The following is a 16,709-nucleotide window of genomic DNA, read 5'->3' as shown; positions in this document are numbered from 1 at the left end:
TCGGATTGAAGGAAGGCATCGAAGCAATTCAGAGGCGGGCTGCTAGATTTGCTACCAGCAGGTTCGTACAAGACGTAAGTGTTACGGAGATGCTTCGGGAATTCCTGGAGGACAAGTGACGTTATCTTCGAGGAACATTATTTAGAAAATTTAGAGAACCGGAATTTGAAGATGACTGCTGTATGATTCTACTAACGCCAACATACACTACCCATAAGGACCATTATCACGAACTACGAGATATTAGAGTCATACTGAGGCATACAGGTAGTGATTTTTCCCTCGCTCTGCTTGCGAGTGGAACAGGAAACGAAATGAAGGAATGCAGAATAAGCTTTAAGAGACGAAATAGTGAAAGTAGCAAGGAACAGATATGTAAAAAGTCAGGGCCTAGTAGATATCCTAGGAAGTAACAGGGAATATTAGATTTAGTTGATGAATGTAGAAAATATAAAAATTCAGCTAATGAAGAGGGCTTAAGGCAATCCAAAGTCTTAAGAATGAGAATGACAGGAAAATTAAAAATGACTAAGGTTGAATGGCTACAGCAGAAGCGAATTCATATAGAAGATTACACAAATAGGGGAAAGATAGGTACTGCCTTAGGAATATTCACGAGACATTTTGTGAAAAGAAAAGCAGCCGTATGAGCATCAATAGCTCAGATGCAAAACCTGTGCTAAATATAGAAGGGATAGCTGGAAGTTGGGAGTATATAGAAGAGATATACAAGCAAAATGTACTTGGAGACAGTATTGGAGAAGAGGATATAGATGAAGATGAGACAGGAGATATGATACTGCGGAAAGAAATTGACAGACCGCTGAAAGACCTAAGTCGAAACAAGTCCCCTGGAGCAGACAACAATTCGTTGGAACCACTGGTTCCTTCGAAATGCCAGCCATGACAAAACTCTTCCACCTCCACAGGCGAAATTACAACAGACTTCGAGGAGAGTGCAATAATTCCAGTTCCAAGAAAAGCAAGTGCTGACAGGTATGAGTATTTGCGAACTCTCAGTTTACTAAGTACTGTTCTGCAACTCGAAGCAATAACGACCCAACGATTTCACTTGGAAGATATGTTAAATAAGGGCAAACATATATTTATACCTTTTAAACATTTGGAGGAAATTTCTTACAGTGCTGGCTGGGATGGAATACTCTTCTGCAATTCTGAAGGCAGTAGGGTAAAACACAGGGAGCGAAATGCTATGTACAAATGTACAAATCAAATTGTAAAGAAACGAGACGGATGTTGTAAGAGACGTGGGGGGGGGGGGGGGGGGGGAGGAGGGGGCTGTGAGGCTAAGGGGCATGAAAGGGAAGCGGTTGTTGAAACAGTGTGAGACAGAGTTGTAGCCTGTCCCTGATGTTATTTAAGTTGTAGAATGAGCACGCAGTAGAGGAAACCACAGAAAAAAATGGATAAGGAATTTAACTTCAGGGAGAAGAAATAAAAATGTGGGGAATGAATACATGCTCATGCAGTGAAAAAAATTGGACCTACACCAGAATTCCAGCTAGGGTTTTCTACTCACTAGGCAGATGTGCTACCACTGCGCCACCCTGTCACTGCATCTAAAACAGCTGTTTGGATTACCCTAGCGCACACTCATTGCCTCCCATGCTAATACAAACTACAATTCATGCCTGTGTCCATCTCGTAACTCGTATCAGTATTTCTGGAGCTCAGTGTCTGCAGTACTGATACGAATTAAGAAGAGAAACAGCAGGTTCGGTTGAGACGCTAATTGGAGTTTGCATTAGGCAGAGACGCACTAAAGTAATGTGTTCATATATGTTGGGTACAGTACCAGGGTAGCGTAGTGATTAGCGCATCTGCCATATTGACCAAAAGAACCTAGGTCTTAATCGCAGATTTGGTACAAATTTTTATTCATTGCTTCGACCTGTGTTCATTATCGCAGATAAAGTTGGGTCTTTAATGCCTGTGGAACATATTTCACGAGATTAAAAGTGTTGTGGTCTGCCGATGACAATTTAATTCCATCAGAGGCAGCAAAGGACTTCGAGAAGCAGTTTAAAAGAATGGACAGTGTCTCGTTAGGAGAACATGAGATGAACACCACCAAAGGCAGAAAAGTATAATGGAATATAGTCGAACTAAATATGGCAAAGTTGTGGGAATTAGATTAGGAAACGCGACAATAAGGGTTGTAGATGAGTTTTGCTATTTCTGCATCGAAATAACTGATGATAGAAATAGAGAGGACATAAAGTGTGGACTGGTTATGGCAAGCAAAGCGCTGCTGAAGAAATCTGCTAACATAGAGTATAAACTGATGTCTTAGAAAGTCTTTTCTGAAGATATTTGCCCTGGCATGTAGCCCTGTATGGAAGAGAGACGTATATAATAAACAGTTCAAACATGAGGAGAATAGAAGCTTTTGAAATGTGGTGCTACAGAACAGTGCTAAAGATTAGATGGGTACATAGTGTAACCAATAAGGTGGTAAAGAATAGAACTGAGGGGAAAAGAAATTTCTGCATACCGTGACCAAAAGTAGGGATCAAACCTTCTGAGACATCAAGGGATCATCTGATTTATTATTTGGTGGAAATGCGAAGGGTAAAAATTGTAGATGGAGAGCATGTATCATAATGCTTCCCGAACGACCGATTTATCTGTTTTGTGTGTAATTATCTGGGCGGAATATGCGGGACATGCGTAATGATGGTATCACATAAACTGCCTTATTTCCCGTCGGACGTCTTCCAATAAGTGCAGTAGCATATCTTTAGGAACCGTATGCACTTGTGGTTATTTAGAGTCCCTGCAATAAAACAAGGATTAATAATACAGCTCTGGAAAACTCCGCACCGTATATTTTCAGGTCAAGGTGGTTGTTTGCCGACTTCTCTTAGCCAGCGTGGATCTTCAACTAGGCATTCCTGCATATGCCGGAGAATGATTTGTCCATGGTTTGTTAGTGATACTTTACCTGTAACGAAACTCTTGCTGGAAGCGGCGCGTCTGCTTACAGTTTTCGTATCAGTAATTCGGAGGGTTGGAAGTGATTCCGGAAATCTTTAACTTATGACATCCATTTTAGAACCTGAATCGGAAACTCTGACTGTTTAAGATATAAATTAAAATAAATATTGATGTCAGTCACTTTCAGTTTCTTCCACGACGCGTTTTGAGGGATGACAACCTCATACTCAGGTGAAACAGTGGATACCAATAGAGTGTAACATAATTCAGGAGTTCTAATTAGCTGGCCAATTTGGAATTGCTCCTGGACGAGATAATCTGCCAAATGAGCCATAAATTGTGGATGAAGTTATTATTGCCATGGATGAGAATGCTAAACAGCAGTGCGGAGACAGAAGATGAGCATAGCGAGGGATCTCAGGTAGTCACATTAAGCGAGAGCTTAAAATGGTAGAAAAGTAAAAAATGTTACCCACTGACTGAAAATTAAAATGTCGTTCTTTCGATGGTTTATTCGTCGTTTCCCTTCCATATGTCCTTACATATGTTTCCGCAATGTTTCATTGTCCTACGATCAACCGTATTTAATGAGGGCCCTTTCAAGTAGCGAAAGTTTAATGATAACCATTCTGGAAGTCGTTATAGTTACATATTTGTATGTCTGAATAGCATACAAATCTGAAGATAGTACCAGTGTGTGTGTGTGTGTGTGTGTGTGTGTGTGTGTGTGTGTGTGTGTGTGTGTGTGTGTATGTGAGTGTGTGTGTGTGTGTGTGTGTGTGTGTGTGTGTGTGTGTGTGTGTGTGTGTGTTTGTGCGAGCTCGCTTACAGCTTTAGAACTTTTTCATATGAACATAGCCTTATTAATAAACTTATGAAGAACGATATTTATTTGTTAGTAAATCGATTGTAATGCGTTCATTGGATTTACGTTCACGTAATTTCAGGCACTAAAGAGGCGACACCAGTAAAAGTTATTGTATATTGTCCACTATGCTTAAGAAGTCATTTAGAAGTTCATGGCCACTGTTCCATCTTCGTCGTTAGTTATGTTATGTGTATAGTATTCTCTTTTATTCATAAAAAATTTTCAATGCTTCAAAAAGATCCACTTTGTTGCCTTTGTTTAGTATACGCAGTATCATTAGATTACTACCTACAGTTTCTAAAACATTTCCAGTGTATTTAAGATGGGCAGGTAAGATAGATTTATGGCAGATTTATTGGAGGTGTTGTAGCCAAATGTGGTTGCATGTTCTCTAAATATAGTATAAACGTTTCGTTATGTCTGACCCACAGAATGTATCTGTGTGGCGTCAAGACATTTCTACTGGAGAAGAACATCCACAGGCACATGGGATGCCTGAGTGGTGTGTGGTCTCTCTTAGTTTTCACACAGTATTATTCCTTGTATGCACTGTAACAGGATGCAAATTTCTAACTTTTCAGGCACTTTCTGTTGGCTGCACGCAAACATCCCGCAGCGGTGCACGTGCTCATCCGTTGTCATTTCACTCCCAAATTGTTGTGAACCCATGTTAGGATGATCTACGTGGAATATCAATTCTTTTAAACCTACGACTTTCGTGGAAACTACGTCTCTATAATTTATATAATTCATGTGACCGACTGATTTCAAAACTTACTCGCATAATTCCTGGAACTGTTTTTTTTTTTTTTTTTTTGGTTAAATCCACAAACATTCTCACGGTGTCTGCATGCAGATCCATTTCATGAAGGCACAATAACCATGGTAAGAACTGTATTTCCAGGCATCGGTACTGTACTGAAGGATCACTAATCATAGGACAACAGAAATACCTTACTCACACTTTGTGGTGACTTAGAAAACATTATACTGACCATTTTTCTCACTCATAAATTTTGAGGGTAGTTTGTTGCTATCTCCTCTGTTACTATCTTTTGCATATCTTTTCTTCTATAGATAACTACTCTGCACACCATCATCTGTAATTTGCTTGGTGTACCCTCATTTTCATCAAACCCTGCTATTTCTCTGACTATTGCTCCTTCCAGCTCTAAGACAACTACTCTGTAGTAGATGTCTCACTAAACTGTTCCTTCTTCTCGTAATAAATTAATATAGGCTTCTTTCCTCCGCTATTAATTTTTGTACTTCTTGATTTGATACCTTATTTTTACTACATTTCATTGGCCAGCAGTTTCTTGTTCTTCCGATTCCCATTGTACATATTCTACTTCCGTACAATGCCACGCTTCGGACGTATTCGTTGAGGAACTTCTTTCTCATTACTGTATTAATTTTTGGAACCAGCTAAGTTCTTTTATTGAAGAAGGTTTCTTTGACTGTTTCAAACTACTTTTTCTGTCGTCCTTGTTTCAGGCATCCTGCATAATATTGCTTCTTGGACGAGACAATTCGTTAAAATTTTACTCAAATGTATCCTTCCAAATTTTGCTGTTCACCTTCGTCATTGCCTTGTTCTACCTTGATCCAATCTATGCTAAGAAATCTATCCATTCCGGTCAACAAGCGCTCTGTTTTTCTCTAGGCCAGAATAACATTCGAAAAACAAAGTGTTATTACCAGATTGTGTCGTTTATGCCCGCAGGCGCCGCAGCCAGCAGCCAACTGGTCTGGGACGCGGGATGCGCTGACATACGGCTCGGAGTGCCCTCAAGAAGGTGCTGGCTCTGAGGACTGCCTGTACGTCAACGTGTACGTGCCTTTGGTGAACAACAGCTCTCCACTGGCCGTGATGGTCAACATCTACGGTGGAGCGTACACGGTGGGCTCATCTACAAATAGGGCTCCCGACTACTTTATGGACAAGGGTGTGCTGTTGGTCACTTTCAATTACCGCGTCGGTTCCATTGGTGAGTAGTTCCATGGCGATTGTGGCTCCGATCGTGGAAACAAAACCAAGCATTTCGTGTATCTGGAAAAGACGCCAATTTAACGGATTCTCCTCTGACACTTAAGGAGATAGAATGATAGTCATAATTCCAGTCATGAATAATAACAGATGCTTAGTGGCACGTAGTTTGCATTCGCCTCAACTTTTTCTGCCCTCCTTAATATCAGTGGCTGAGGTTTACAGGGATATGTCCCTATACCGTGATTTACGTTATTCTTTACGTGTAACATGATCCAAAACACTATGACAATTGCCAACAATGAGAGTGGATAATTTCCTCTGGTGTTGCAGCTGAATGAGACGGCAAGGTAATCTACATTACATTAATACTTGTTACACAGGCCATGAATATAATATTTCTAATGAACGTGTCAGTTTAACATAGGGTTGCTTTACAGGATATAATTTTTTTTCTTTTTTGTACAATTGATACTTCATACCTAAAATGTCATCTATTGAGTAAGCATTGTCATATAAAAATGTTTTGTTTGTTTTTAAATGTTGGTTGACCGTGTGTCACAACATTATCTATCACTGTGCTGCTTTCCTGTAGTACCTGTGGCTGTGTACCATGTAAAAACAACATTACATCAGTCTTTATGACATTTGAAGAATAATAATTACAGCTATTAGAAGTCATAAATTTTCAGTTTGGTTAATATCTCCAAGTCCATATGGTAAGAGGAGACCATTATTGCTTATTTTCCCTTGGGTAGCAGGTCAGGTGGTTAAGTGTGGATGCGTGGACACAAAACGGTAAGTCTGTACTCACAGATGTAATACACTTAGTGGTGCAGTTATGATCATGCAGAAAATATTAGGTAGTAATTATTACAGGAAGACTATTGGATGCAGAGAAAAGCAAGCAGTACAATGATGTGTGAACATACTACAGTACCACATGCAAAAATAATGAACTACCGCGTTTAGGCATAGACGAGACTTTATTTTAATTTCCCAGTGCATTACGAGCCCTGAGGACTAATCTTCAGCTGCTTTGACAGTTTACATTGGGTGTTTTTCAGGTTTAGTCTAGTTCTGATACTAGTAGGGTTACAATAGTATATAATAACATGGTACTTTGTGAATGAAACTTTACAAAGTAATACGAATCTAAAAATAACTTACTGTTTCCAGTGATATATACATGGTTTTGAAGCACAGTATGAGCAAACATGCTTATGTATGTATACACACTTTCCATTCAACGTACATTTCGTAAACAGAAGCCAAAACAAGCGAAACAGTTTCAAATGTAAAGATGCTACATTTCTACAAATACATGGGTATTATTACTTCAAACAAGGCAGAAAGCTATTAAAGTATTAGCTATACAGGGTACCATTTTCAAAATAGATATTTGAGAATATTTCAAATATGGATTAAGTTATGCAATAGTTGCAAAATTAAATCTTTGTTTTCTCAGGAATAAATAAAACTTTTAAGATTACTGAGAAAACTATGGTTTCTAAACTCTGTTTGTTCGTTCAGCATGATTTCTGAAGACTTTTCTTTGTGTAACGTTATTTCTAACTATTGTAATAAACCAATTTGTTACCATGTTTTTCTGTGGGGAGTTCATTTAGGCAGTTGTGGGTGTCATTTAGTCTCTGTTTAGGTACATGTGATTGGCGACTGTGGATTTGTCAACGTGTTTAAGTCTAAAAGCATTGGTGAATTTAATGATACAATCATTTGATAACGTAGCCCACAATTAACAAATACACAGATATTTGTTTAGTAATTGATATCCTGTACAACTAGTAACTTAATAGCTGTCTTTCTTCTATGAAATAATAACACCTGTGTATAGGGAAGCAGTATCTTTACATGAGAAACTCTTTCATTTGTTTTGCCTTTTGTTTACAAAATGGCTGCAGAATGGAAAGCATATACGTGTATTTGAAGATGTTTACTCATACTGTCCTACAAAACCATGCGTCCACCACTAGAAACAGTAAGATATTTCTCTATTTGCATCTGTTTGCTAAACTTATTTGCACAATGTGCCACTTTGTAATATACTAATGGAATCCTACCATGATCAGAATTAACGCCAAACTGGAAAAAAAGGATGTAGACTTCCAGTGCACCTGAAGCCAAGGTCCTAGGACTCGAAACGCACTGTGCATTGAAATGAAATCACGATGGTGTCTGCAGTCGGTTCTTTATTTCACGAAAGTAATATAGTCAAGGAAGAAAATCTGACGGCAATGGATGAAATTAAATTAAAACATATAAAAATCTCTGCCTTGTATGCATTACACACCGTATAAATGGAGCAGTGGGTGATGAGGAAATTATAGCGGCGATACGGACCACAGACTGGGAAATCCTCTGTCATAAGTGACTTTGGCAAACGGCATATTGTTATCGCCAGTCGCGTAGGTAACAGCTAAGCTAGTCAGCTGCTCACGTGCTAGTGTCGTAAGCGTGGCAACGGGGTCGAAAGACGGTGAAACCACGAGATGACGGCAAGGTGTTGGAATCCATGGCCCATCACAGAAACTGCTTGTCGGAAACTTGTCCAGCCGGTAAGAAAGATAGGTGGTGATTCTGGCAGAAGCTGGTGCAAGCACAATGTTCCAGACCACACCGTTCAGCTTACATTGTGGGACAAGAGTCTCCGCTGTAGACGACACCTACGTGTTCCCACGCTGACCCAACGGCATTGTCAGTTGTTACTGCGTTAGATACGAAATCACCAAGACAGGACCGTGAATCACTGAAAACGTTTTACCCGATCGGATGACGATTTACGTTATCACACCAGGCCGATGATTGTGTCCAATTACGCCGTCATCCAGGCAATCGGTAGCTAGGAAAATGCCTCGCATCAAGGACGTAGGGTGGTGCGAGCAGTGTTATATCTCGGAAGGCATTCAACTGGTTTTCAATATGACCCGTAGTAGCAAATGAAGGTACTGTGACAGCTATACCATACAAGAATATCACTACAGCCCTGCAACACTCTTGCGTGTTCGAAGTGTTCCCTGGCATCGATGACACCTTCCACCAGCATAACTGGATTTCACAAGGCTACAGCTGTGCTGCTGAGTTCTAAAGCGCATGGGAGTAACCTGGCGTTGATGTCATGGCCACCATATTCGTGTGATCTGAATCCGATGGAATGCATCTGTGAAATTATCGAGTGTCAGCACCATGCCGTCCGCCCCTGGTAGCTGAGTGGTCAGCGCGATGGAATGTCATTCCTAACTGCCCGGGTTCGACTCCCAGCTGGGTCGGAGATTTTCCCCGCTCAGGGATTGGATGCTGTGTTGTCCTTACCATCATCATCCCCATCGACAAGCAGATCGCCGAAGTGGCGTGGACTCGATCGACTTGCACCAGGTGAACAGTCTGCCCTATGGGAGGCCCTAGCCACACGGCATTTCCATTTCCAGCCCCATGCCATAGAACCTCGCCTTCATTTATGCTGACTGCATGACCTGTCGATAAGCAACTTGCGCCACATATATCTGGAAAGCTATGAAGCATTTTTCGAATTCATGCAAGGCAGGATTGCAGTTACTTTTTTACTTTTTTTCTGTCATCTGACTTGTTTGATACAGCTGGCCACGAATTACTCTCTTCAGCTCTGAGTACCACTTGCAACCTCCATCATAAATAACTTGGATGTCTACCATGTCTGCCATGAAGGTAACGACAAAAGCACCGAGTTTCAAAAATCACTGCGAGCATGCCCTTCTCCATAGTGGAATAATCTCATTCAGCGTTACAGCTGCCATGAAGCGTATGCAATAAATTGTCCCTGTCTTCTTCTACAGTTTTTACTCTGTATAAATGCCTCTAGTATCAATGAGGCTATGCCCTAATGCCTTAACAGGTGTCCTACCCTGCAGCCCCTTGTTCTTGTCAGTGTTTTCCATATATTCCTTTCCTCACCGATTCTCCAGAGAATTTTCTCACTCCTTAAATTATCAGCCCACCTAATTTCAACATTAGTCCGTTGGAAGCACGAGTTTCATAATTAACGTCAGCAGCTCTAAGATTTTCTATTACCAAAACATATATTTCAAAACGGATCTAATATTTGTCTCGGTTTTCAACGGCAACACTTATTTTGAATGGCTGCGGCAGACGAACGAGTTTCAGTTCTTACCAGACCTCTTATGTCAGTGTTATGCCAGTTTCGTCCGTCCACTGCTTCCCAAGCTACATGAAAATTAATATTACTTTCAGGATAGCACTGGTATAGTTTGGACATATATCATGAGAATTTGGCAAATTTAGTCTCACGTACTTAAAAATTCGATACTCACATTAAATGATAGTCATCCATGCACTTCCTGTGGCATGTGCCAGGTTTCCTGAGCCTACAGAACGACGACATCCCTGGCAATGCTGGCCTCAAAGACCAGGTGTTCGCCCTGCAGTGGGTGCAGCGCAACATCGCGGCCTTCGGCGGCGATCCGAGCAAGGTCACCATCTTCGGGGAGAGCGCAGGTGGCTCCTCCACTTCACACTTGTTCTTCTCCCCGGCGGCTAGAGGTGAGTCTCATCCTGGGTGAGTTTCACATTGTCATCATTCGCAAACCATATTTCGAAATCACTGTCTGGGTCAACTGGGAAATGGCGGGAAACGTGGGTATTTGCATATTGCATGTTGGACCATAATGAACTAGCTACTCAAGTCAATACTAAATATGATCCGTATTTTCAGAACTGCAATACAAACGAGGCAATAAGAAATTTTTGATCTGCTTTTTTGAGGTTTAACATGGGTGCAATAATAAGCAATTTTTATCCATTATTAAATGGAAGTTTGCACTGTACAGAAAAAAGTGAAATTTCTTTATTTCAAATGCTGTGTCCAGTTCCTCCTTTCAGATTTGACGATATCTTTCCTCTTTCTGACTACCTGTGGTGAGAAAGTTATTTGCTCTTCAGTCCTGTAAGCAATTTCATTCCACCAAACCGCGCTAGTGCTGTACTCTAATACGACTAATACCAATACCCGACACCTCCTGGTAAACAGATTTACAAGCTAGGACCTAAATTTAGATCTTTTTCAGTAAGAAACACTTTGCGCCGTTTTTAGATCTTTTTAAGTAAGGAAGCCTTTGCAACCTTTGTAGAACAGCCTATTTTTAAAATCATATTTACACATTTATTTTATGGGGTATGAAATGTAATCCTGTATTAGAGTTTAGGAGCCAGTACTTTTTTCATTTATAGACGTGTTCGCCATTATGATTCAGACAATAGCCTTAACTATACAATTTGAAACACGAAAAACTACGTTTGTACAGACTACATCGCATATATCGGCTTGTAATCTGTCAAAGGCATATGGAAGGTCTGCTAGACATTATTACCACAAAACATATTGTTGAAGGTCTGCTATTATAAAGGTTGAAATACGATGACTGAATCGTATTAAAGGAATTACCTGTAACCATAACATCAGGTTGAGTTTTGCTTCCCCCAACTTCTCTAAACCGCAGAGGATAGCAGCTCATGAAGAACTAGGAACGCCTTAAATGGCATCGACCCAACCTAACGCTATTTTTAATAACTACTGTCAATCAGGTCAAAGTTTTATTAATCTTTATGTAGACTTATTGGTGATTCTATATTTATGTGGCCTTACATCTTAAAACCATATAATGTAAAACCATCAGAGCCCAATATGTTGGTGGTTGAAGGGAAATTCATTACAAGCAGAGTTAAACTACAAGTTACATTTTTATACCTTACTTGTTGAATATTTTGTCGTGTCAGATCAATCCACATGATTCCTTTAGTCGTGTGGATTAATGTGACACAGATGAAGTGTTTCTGCTGCTGTCGAACCGAATTACTTTACAATATCCCACTTTATAAATGGGCCTCTGAGTTTTCTTTTCACTGTTCCACCTGCACAGACATCAGTGTCTAATATGACGCCGCAATGTAGCTACAAACACGAGATAATAAGGTAATTTTTTGATTTCGTAATTGAAACTCTATGGTTACCTACTTATATCATTTTCCGTGCGTCCGTAATGCTGTAGTCTAAAGCCACAGTGCTCACGTTGTCCAGAGTATACCCATGAAGTATTCCACTCACTTTTGTTCTGATAACTTCATTAAAACTTCACATTTGCAATTCGAGGACAGATAATAGAAGAACATATTTTGATAAATATGACTCTGTACTTACTGTTTGTGTTAAACACATATTGTTTCAACATAATGTTTGGCTTTTTGCCAGATAATGCTTCATTTATGAGTATAGTGACTCAGCTAGTTACAATTATATATTTCACCATGATGAGCGGTACTAAGACAAATCTCCGTATTCTAAAACAGTTTTTTATTTTATTTTTACATTCCAATTGGTGTAGTTCTCTTTCCAGCGTTAGTAACAGGAATTACTTGTCTGAAGACAGGAAGATTGGAATCAGAACGACGGAATCGCCGACTGATGAGGGAAAAGTTGTTGTCTGGGCTTTTCTTTGGTTCCCTTATAGGTTTTATTTGTTACGTTTTTTGGTCAGGAGTTTCAGGTGGCATTAGAGGAGGTACCGAATCGTTAGAGAATTTAATGGGTAGCAAAGTAAATGATGCCGTCAGCTTGTTGAAAGAAATAGGTAAGGAATAGATGTTTGTAGTGTCAAAATATTACGGAGAGCAAGGATTAGAGTTCAGTAAAGCATGCCAGCAGAAGCGTGAAAGATGCAGACGTGGGTGTGACTGCTTGCGACACATGTAGAAGAATGATGTATTAAGTGGATGTGGTGAGCGGTGAGTGTATGGGTCAGTAGTTTGAAGAACAGACCAGAATTTCATACACAGCCAGAGGTTTTTCAACACCAGGGGAAAAAAAGGTATTGAGCATTTTCGTTTATTTAATTGATAGGAGATGAGAACTTTGAGTTGAAGTTGTTGATCGTCGTAGACCATATGGGTCTTAATTGGTGTGCTTCCATCTAGAGGTGGAGCTGTTAGGTAAGGATGGTTTCAAGATTTAGCTAAGAACAGACGTTAGGCTGATAGGTTATTGGTGTTAGACTTTAGGACTATTTCCACTGCTCTAAGTAGTAACCTCAGTAAAAGATGATACTGCAAAGAATGACAAGGATTCGTAAAAGACATGGGACAATTTTTGAGGCGACAGTATTCAATGGTGTCGGACCTGGACGCAGTATATCGCTTTAGAGAGAGTGTTAGTGTCATGTATTCAGTTGCTATTGGCGTCAAATTGGTATCTTTAGTCCTGTCTGTGGACTACCGAGTAAGTAACGGAAGTCTGACATGTGACGTGGGAGATGGAGATTTATGTTTTGTGCATTTATAGACAAGGGAATTCAAGGATCAATTGGTTGTTTTTGGTGACACGTTTGTGCAGGGGCCTATTGCTGTATAGGAAGGGAATTACGCACATTATGTGCTGGTCTGGTGCGCTGTTGGGTTTATTAGATCGCATCCATTAATGAATATTCCCAACATAGTTGTCTACTCTGGTAACTACCGCTTTCTGAATTACGAGCGAAGCTGCTCAGTCTGCTGACCTATACCCCCACTACTACGTCTGCGTTTGATGGGAGTTTAAGTGATTCCGTTTCGAAATCATTGCTTGACACGAACACTAAACGAGTTTGGTTAGTAGTTGCTCGGTCCTCTTACAAATAATTCGTGGATCCTGAGCCCAAATCATGTAATCATGAATAACTTTTAAAGTAAATGGGAAATCCAGATCACAGTGCTCATTGAGCTTGTTACATCAAAATATTAACGAAAAAAACCAAAGTGTAATTTGAATCTGACGTAATATTACTCTCAGAATTTACTTCCGCAGAGAAGAAATAAATACGTTTTCCAGCTGCATGTTTTAGCTGATTTCTAGTGAATGGATTCTGTGGAGATGGAAGAACAGTCATTTATACTAAATGTGTCACTCAAATATGTAAGGTCATTAGAGACGTAGCACTTCTGAGACTGGGAAGTGATAGGGAAGAAAACCGGTTTTGTCCTTTTTAAGGGAACTATCTTCGCCTTCAGGTAAACCACGGAACACCTAGGTCTGGTAAGCGGACATTGTTTTGAACCTCTGTCCTCCCGATTGCGAACCCAGTGTTCTGCCATAGGCTCATCTCTCTCGTTGACTCATTAAGTCTGTATATAGGTGGGACACTACAATTAACTACAATTAACAAAGATATGGGTGTGATGCAGGAACAGTTGGACCTACAAAGAAAAATCTTTTCCATGGATGAAATTTATCTGCAAACTGTGAATACGATCATATTTCAGCTGTACCATTTACTAGAGAGACATGAAAATATCCGCCGGACCGGGACTCAAATCCTGATTTCCCGCTTGTCGGCAGCGATGGCCTTAACCATTTCCGCTATGCGCACAGGACTCTGGAACCAATCGAAACATCCATACGTTCAAGTGTCTCCGTCCCATACTGCTCGTACATTAGGTGATTAACGCACATGGAGAGACAATGTTTTGCTAGTCATTCTGCCTTTACCTTAGCGTGAAAGATAATTATTGTAGTGTCTGTATGTTTCAGCGTCTGTATGGTTCTATGCTAATGTCTTTCAGACATATATGCATGCCTGGAAAACAACTGCTTCGAACTATGCAGTGTCAGTAAAATACAGACATTATAATAACCGTATAAATATTTTATTTAGATCATCTAAATAGTTCCCGCTTCAATCTCTAGTAGACTTCAACTGCAGAATTAGAGATACAAATGAGTTAAATTACTATAAAGGGTTTAGTGAGAACTTTTTGTTTATTTTTCCAGAGAGAAGATAGTTACTGCATTGCTTTGTTACAGTCAAGACAGAGCACAGGGAGACAGTTACTCATAGTTAACATCAGCGTCTAAATAGTTTATGCAATCATGATTTGGAAGTATTAAAATCGCAAGAAATCAAGTCAAAGTGCAAATCTCAAAGTAGTAAAAGTAGAGGCGATTTAAATTTATAGATCCGCAATGGATAGTAGACAAATATAGACAACCTGTCAAGATAACGTTGAAAACAGTAACTTGTAAAACGTTTTTCGACGTTCTTGGACCAATAACTGAGAGAATTGATGGAAGAGAAAGAGAAGATCTGTAAAAGAACAGAAAATTCCCTTAGTCAACACGACAGCATTACAGAGATGCTCTTGTAACTCCAGTGTCAGACAACACAAGAGAGCTCTTGTGCAAGAAGCAGTGGTAACTTGTTAAAAATCCATAACACGCTTTCCTAGAAGAGTTAACCAATATATTTCTACCTCCTACGTATACCTCGCAGAAAGGCCATAAAAGTAAAATAAGAAAGATTTGATTTCACACGGGCACCAACAATCGTTCTTCCCTCACATTGACATCGTTGGGATGTCGTAACTTGCTATTAATTCAGTTCAATAATCCAAACTACCATAAACGATTTCCTGCTATAGTTCATTAAAACTGGTGGCAGACTGCGCGCTAGCTCTATCACAGCATACACCTGCGTCCCAAGATGGCACTATAACAGAAATGGGGCAACGCAATAAAAGTATGTCAAATAACATTTATTAAGAGATACGATAGACACTGTACTTAACTTTGACAGCAGGCGAACGATGCGAGTGCCTTCGCCAAGAGCTCGTTATCACCTGCAGCGACTCTCCTGGCCTCGTGACCATACCTGTTGGACCGTAGACGACTGTAAAACCGTGTCCTCACCACATTAGTCCTGATTTCAGTTTTTAAGAGCTGACGGTAGGGTTCGTGTGTGGCGCAGAAAGCTCGAAGTCATGGACCGAATTTGTCGACAATGTACTTTGCAAGTCGGTGGTGGATCTATCATGGTATGGGCTGTGTTTACATGGAATGGGCTGGGTCCTCTGGTCAAATTGAACCGATCATTGACTCGAAATGGTTATGTTCGGCTGCTTGGAGACTATTTTGGCTTCATGAACTTCACAAACAACTACGGAACTTTTCTGGATGACAGTGCGCCGTGTCAGTGGGCAACAATTGGCTTGAAGAGTATTCTCGGCATTTCCAGCGAGAGATTTAGCCACCCAGGTGGCCAAACGCAAATCCAGTCGAACATTTGTGGGACGTAATCGAGAGGTCATTTTGTGCACAAAGTCGTGCAATGACAACAGTTCCGCAGTTATGGCCGACTTACAGGCAGCATGGTTCATTATTTCTGCAGGAGGCTTTCAACGACTTGCTTCGTAGGTGCCATGTCGAGCTGCTCCACTACGCCGGTCAAAATGAGGTCCGACAAGATATTAGGAGACATTCCATTACTTTTGCCATCTCAATGTGTCTCCTGACAGTAAATAGACGAGATACGAAAGTTCATTCTCCTTGATCATGTGTGACTATTTTGACGAAATGAGACTGTTTTTACAGGTCTGTTCCGTGGAGTGATCATGGAGAGCGGCGTAGCGAACGGCAACTGGAGCGTGGAGCCGAGCCCCAGAGAGAAGGCGTACCGCCTGGCGGCGGCGCTCGGTTTCCAGACGCAGGGCGCCAACGACTCGGCTGTCGCTGCCTTCCTGAGGGCCGCCAGCCACACAGACCTCACCAGAGACAACAGCCAGGCCCTCTCAGACTTCGTGAGTCGAACTGTAGCAATTTCGTTGGTCCTAGACAGTTTGTGGCAGCAATCACTCGACGTTCTGCACAGGGAATTACCTGAATCGCCTGTCCTCCTGGTCGTTGATGCCAGGTGAATCTCAGCTCTAGCGAAAAACTTTCTGATGAAGATTTTCTGAATATTTTCGTGTGGAGGGCACTTGGCTTTTGTGCGACACATTCCAGTGTAGTAATACACACTATATGATCAAAGTATCCGGATAGCATACTTAACGCGAAATTGACCACTAGATGCAACTACA

At 40.7% G+C, this 16,709-nt stretch overlaps 1 protein-coding gene across 1 annotated transcript in view; it reads left to right on the top strand.

Annotated features, from left to right (window-relative positions):
- The window catches only part of LOC126281766 (juvenile hormone esterase-like), a 69,673-nt gene that overhangs the window by 19,159 nt on the left and 33,805 nt on the right, over positions 1 to 16,709 (top strand). Inside the window, exons 3-5 of the mRNA XM_049980964.1 lie at positions 5,553 to 5,817; positions 10,185 to 10,370; positions 16,222 to 16,427. Of these exons, the coding sequence (XP_049836921.1) occupies positions 5,553 to 5,817; positions 10,185 to 10,370; positions 16,222 to 16,427 (657 nt within the window). The remainder of the gene's footprint in view (positions 1 to 5,552; positions 5,818 to 10,184; positions 10,371 to 16,221; positions 16,428 to 16,709) is intronic.

Source organism: Schistocerca gregaria, chromosome 7, assembly GCF_023897955.1.
Source record: "Schistocerca gregaria isolate iqSchGreg1 chromosome 7, iqSchGreg1.2, whole genome shotgun sequence".
Classification (NCBI taxonomy): Eukaryota; Metazoa; Arthropoda; class Insecta; order Orthoptera; family Acrididae; genus Schistocerca; species Schistocerca gregaria.
The sequence above is the reverse complement of the archived record's forward strand: the minus strand, read 5'-3'. Positions and strand labels throughout refer to the sequence as shown.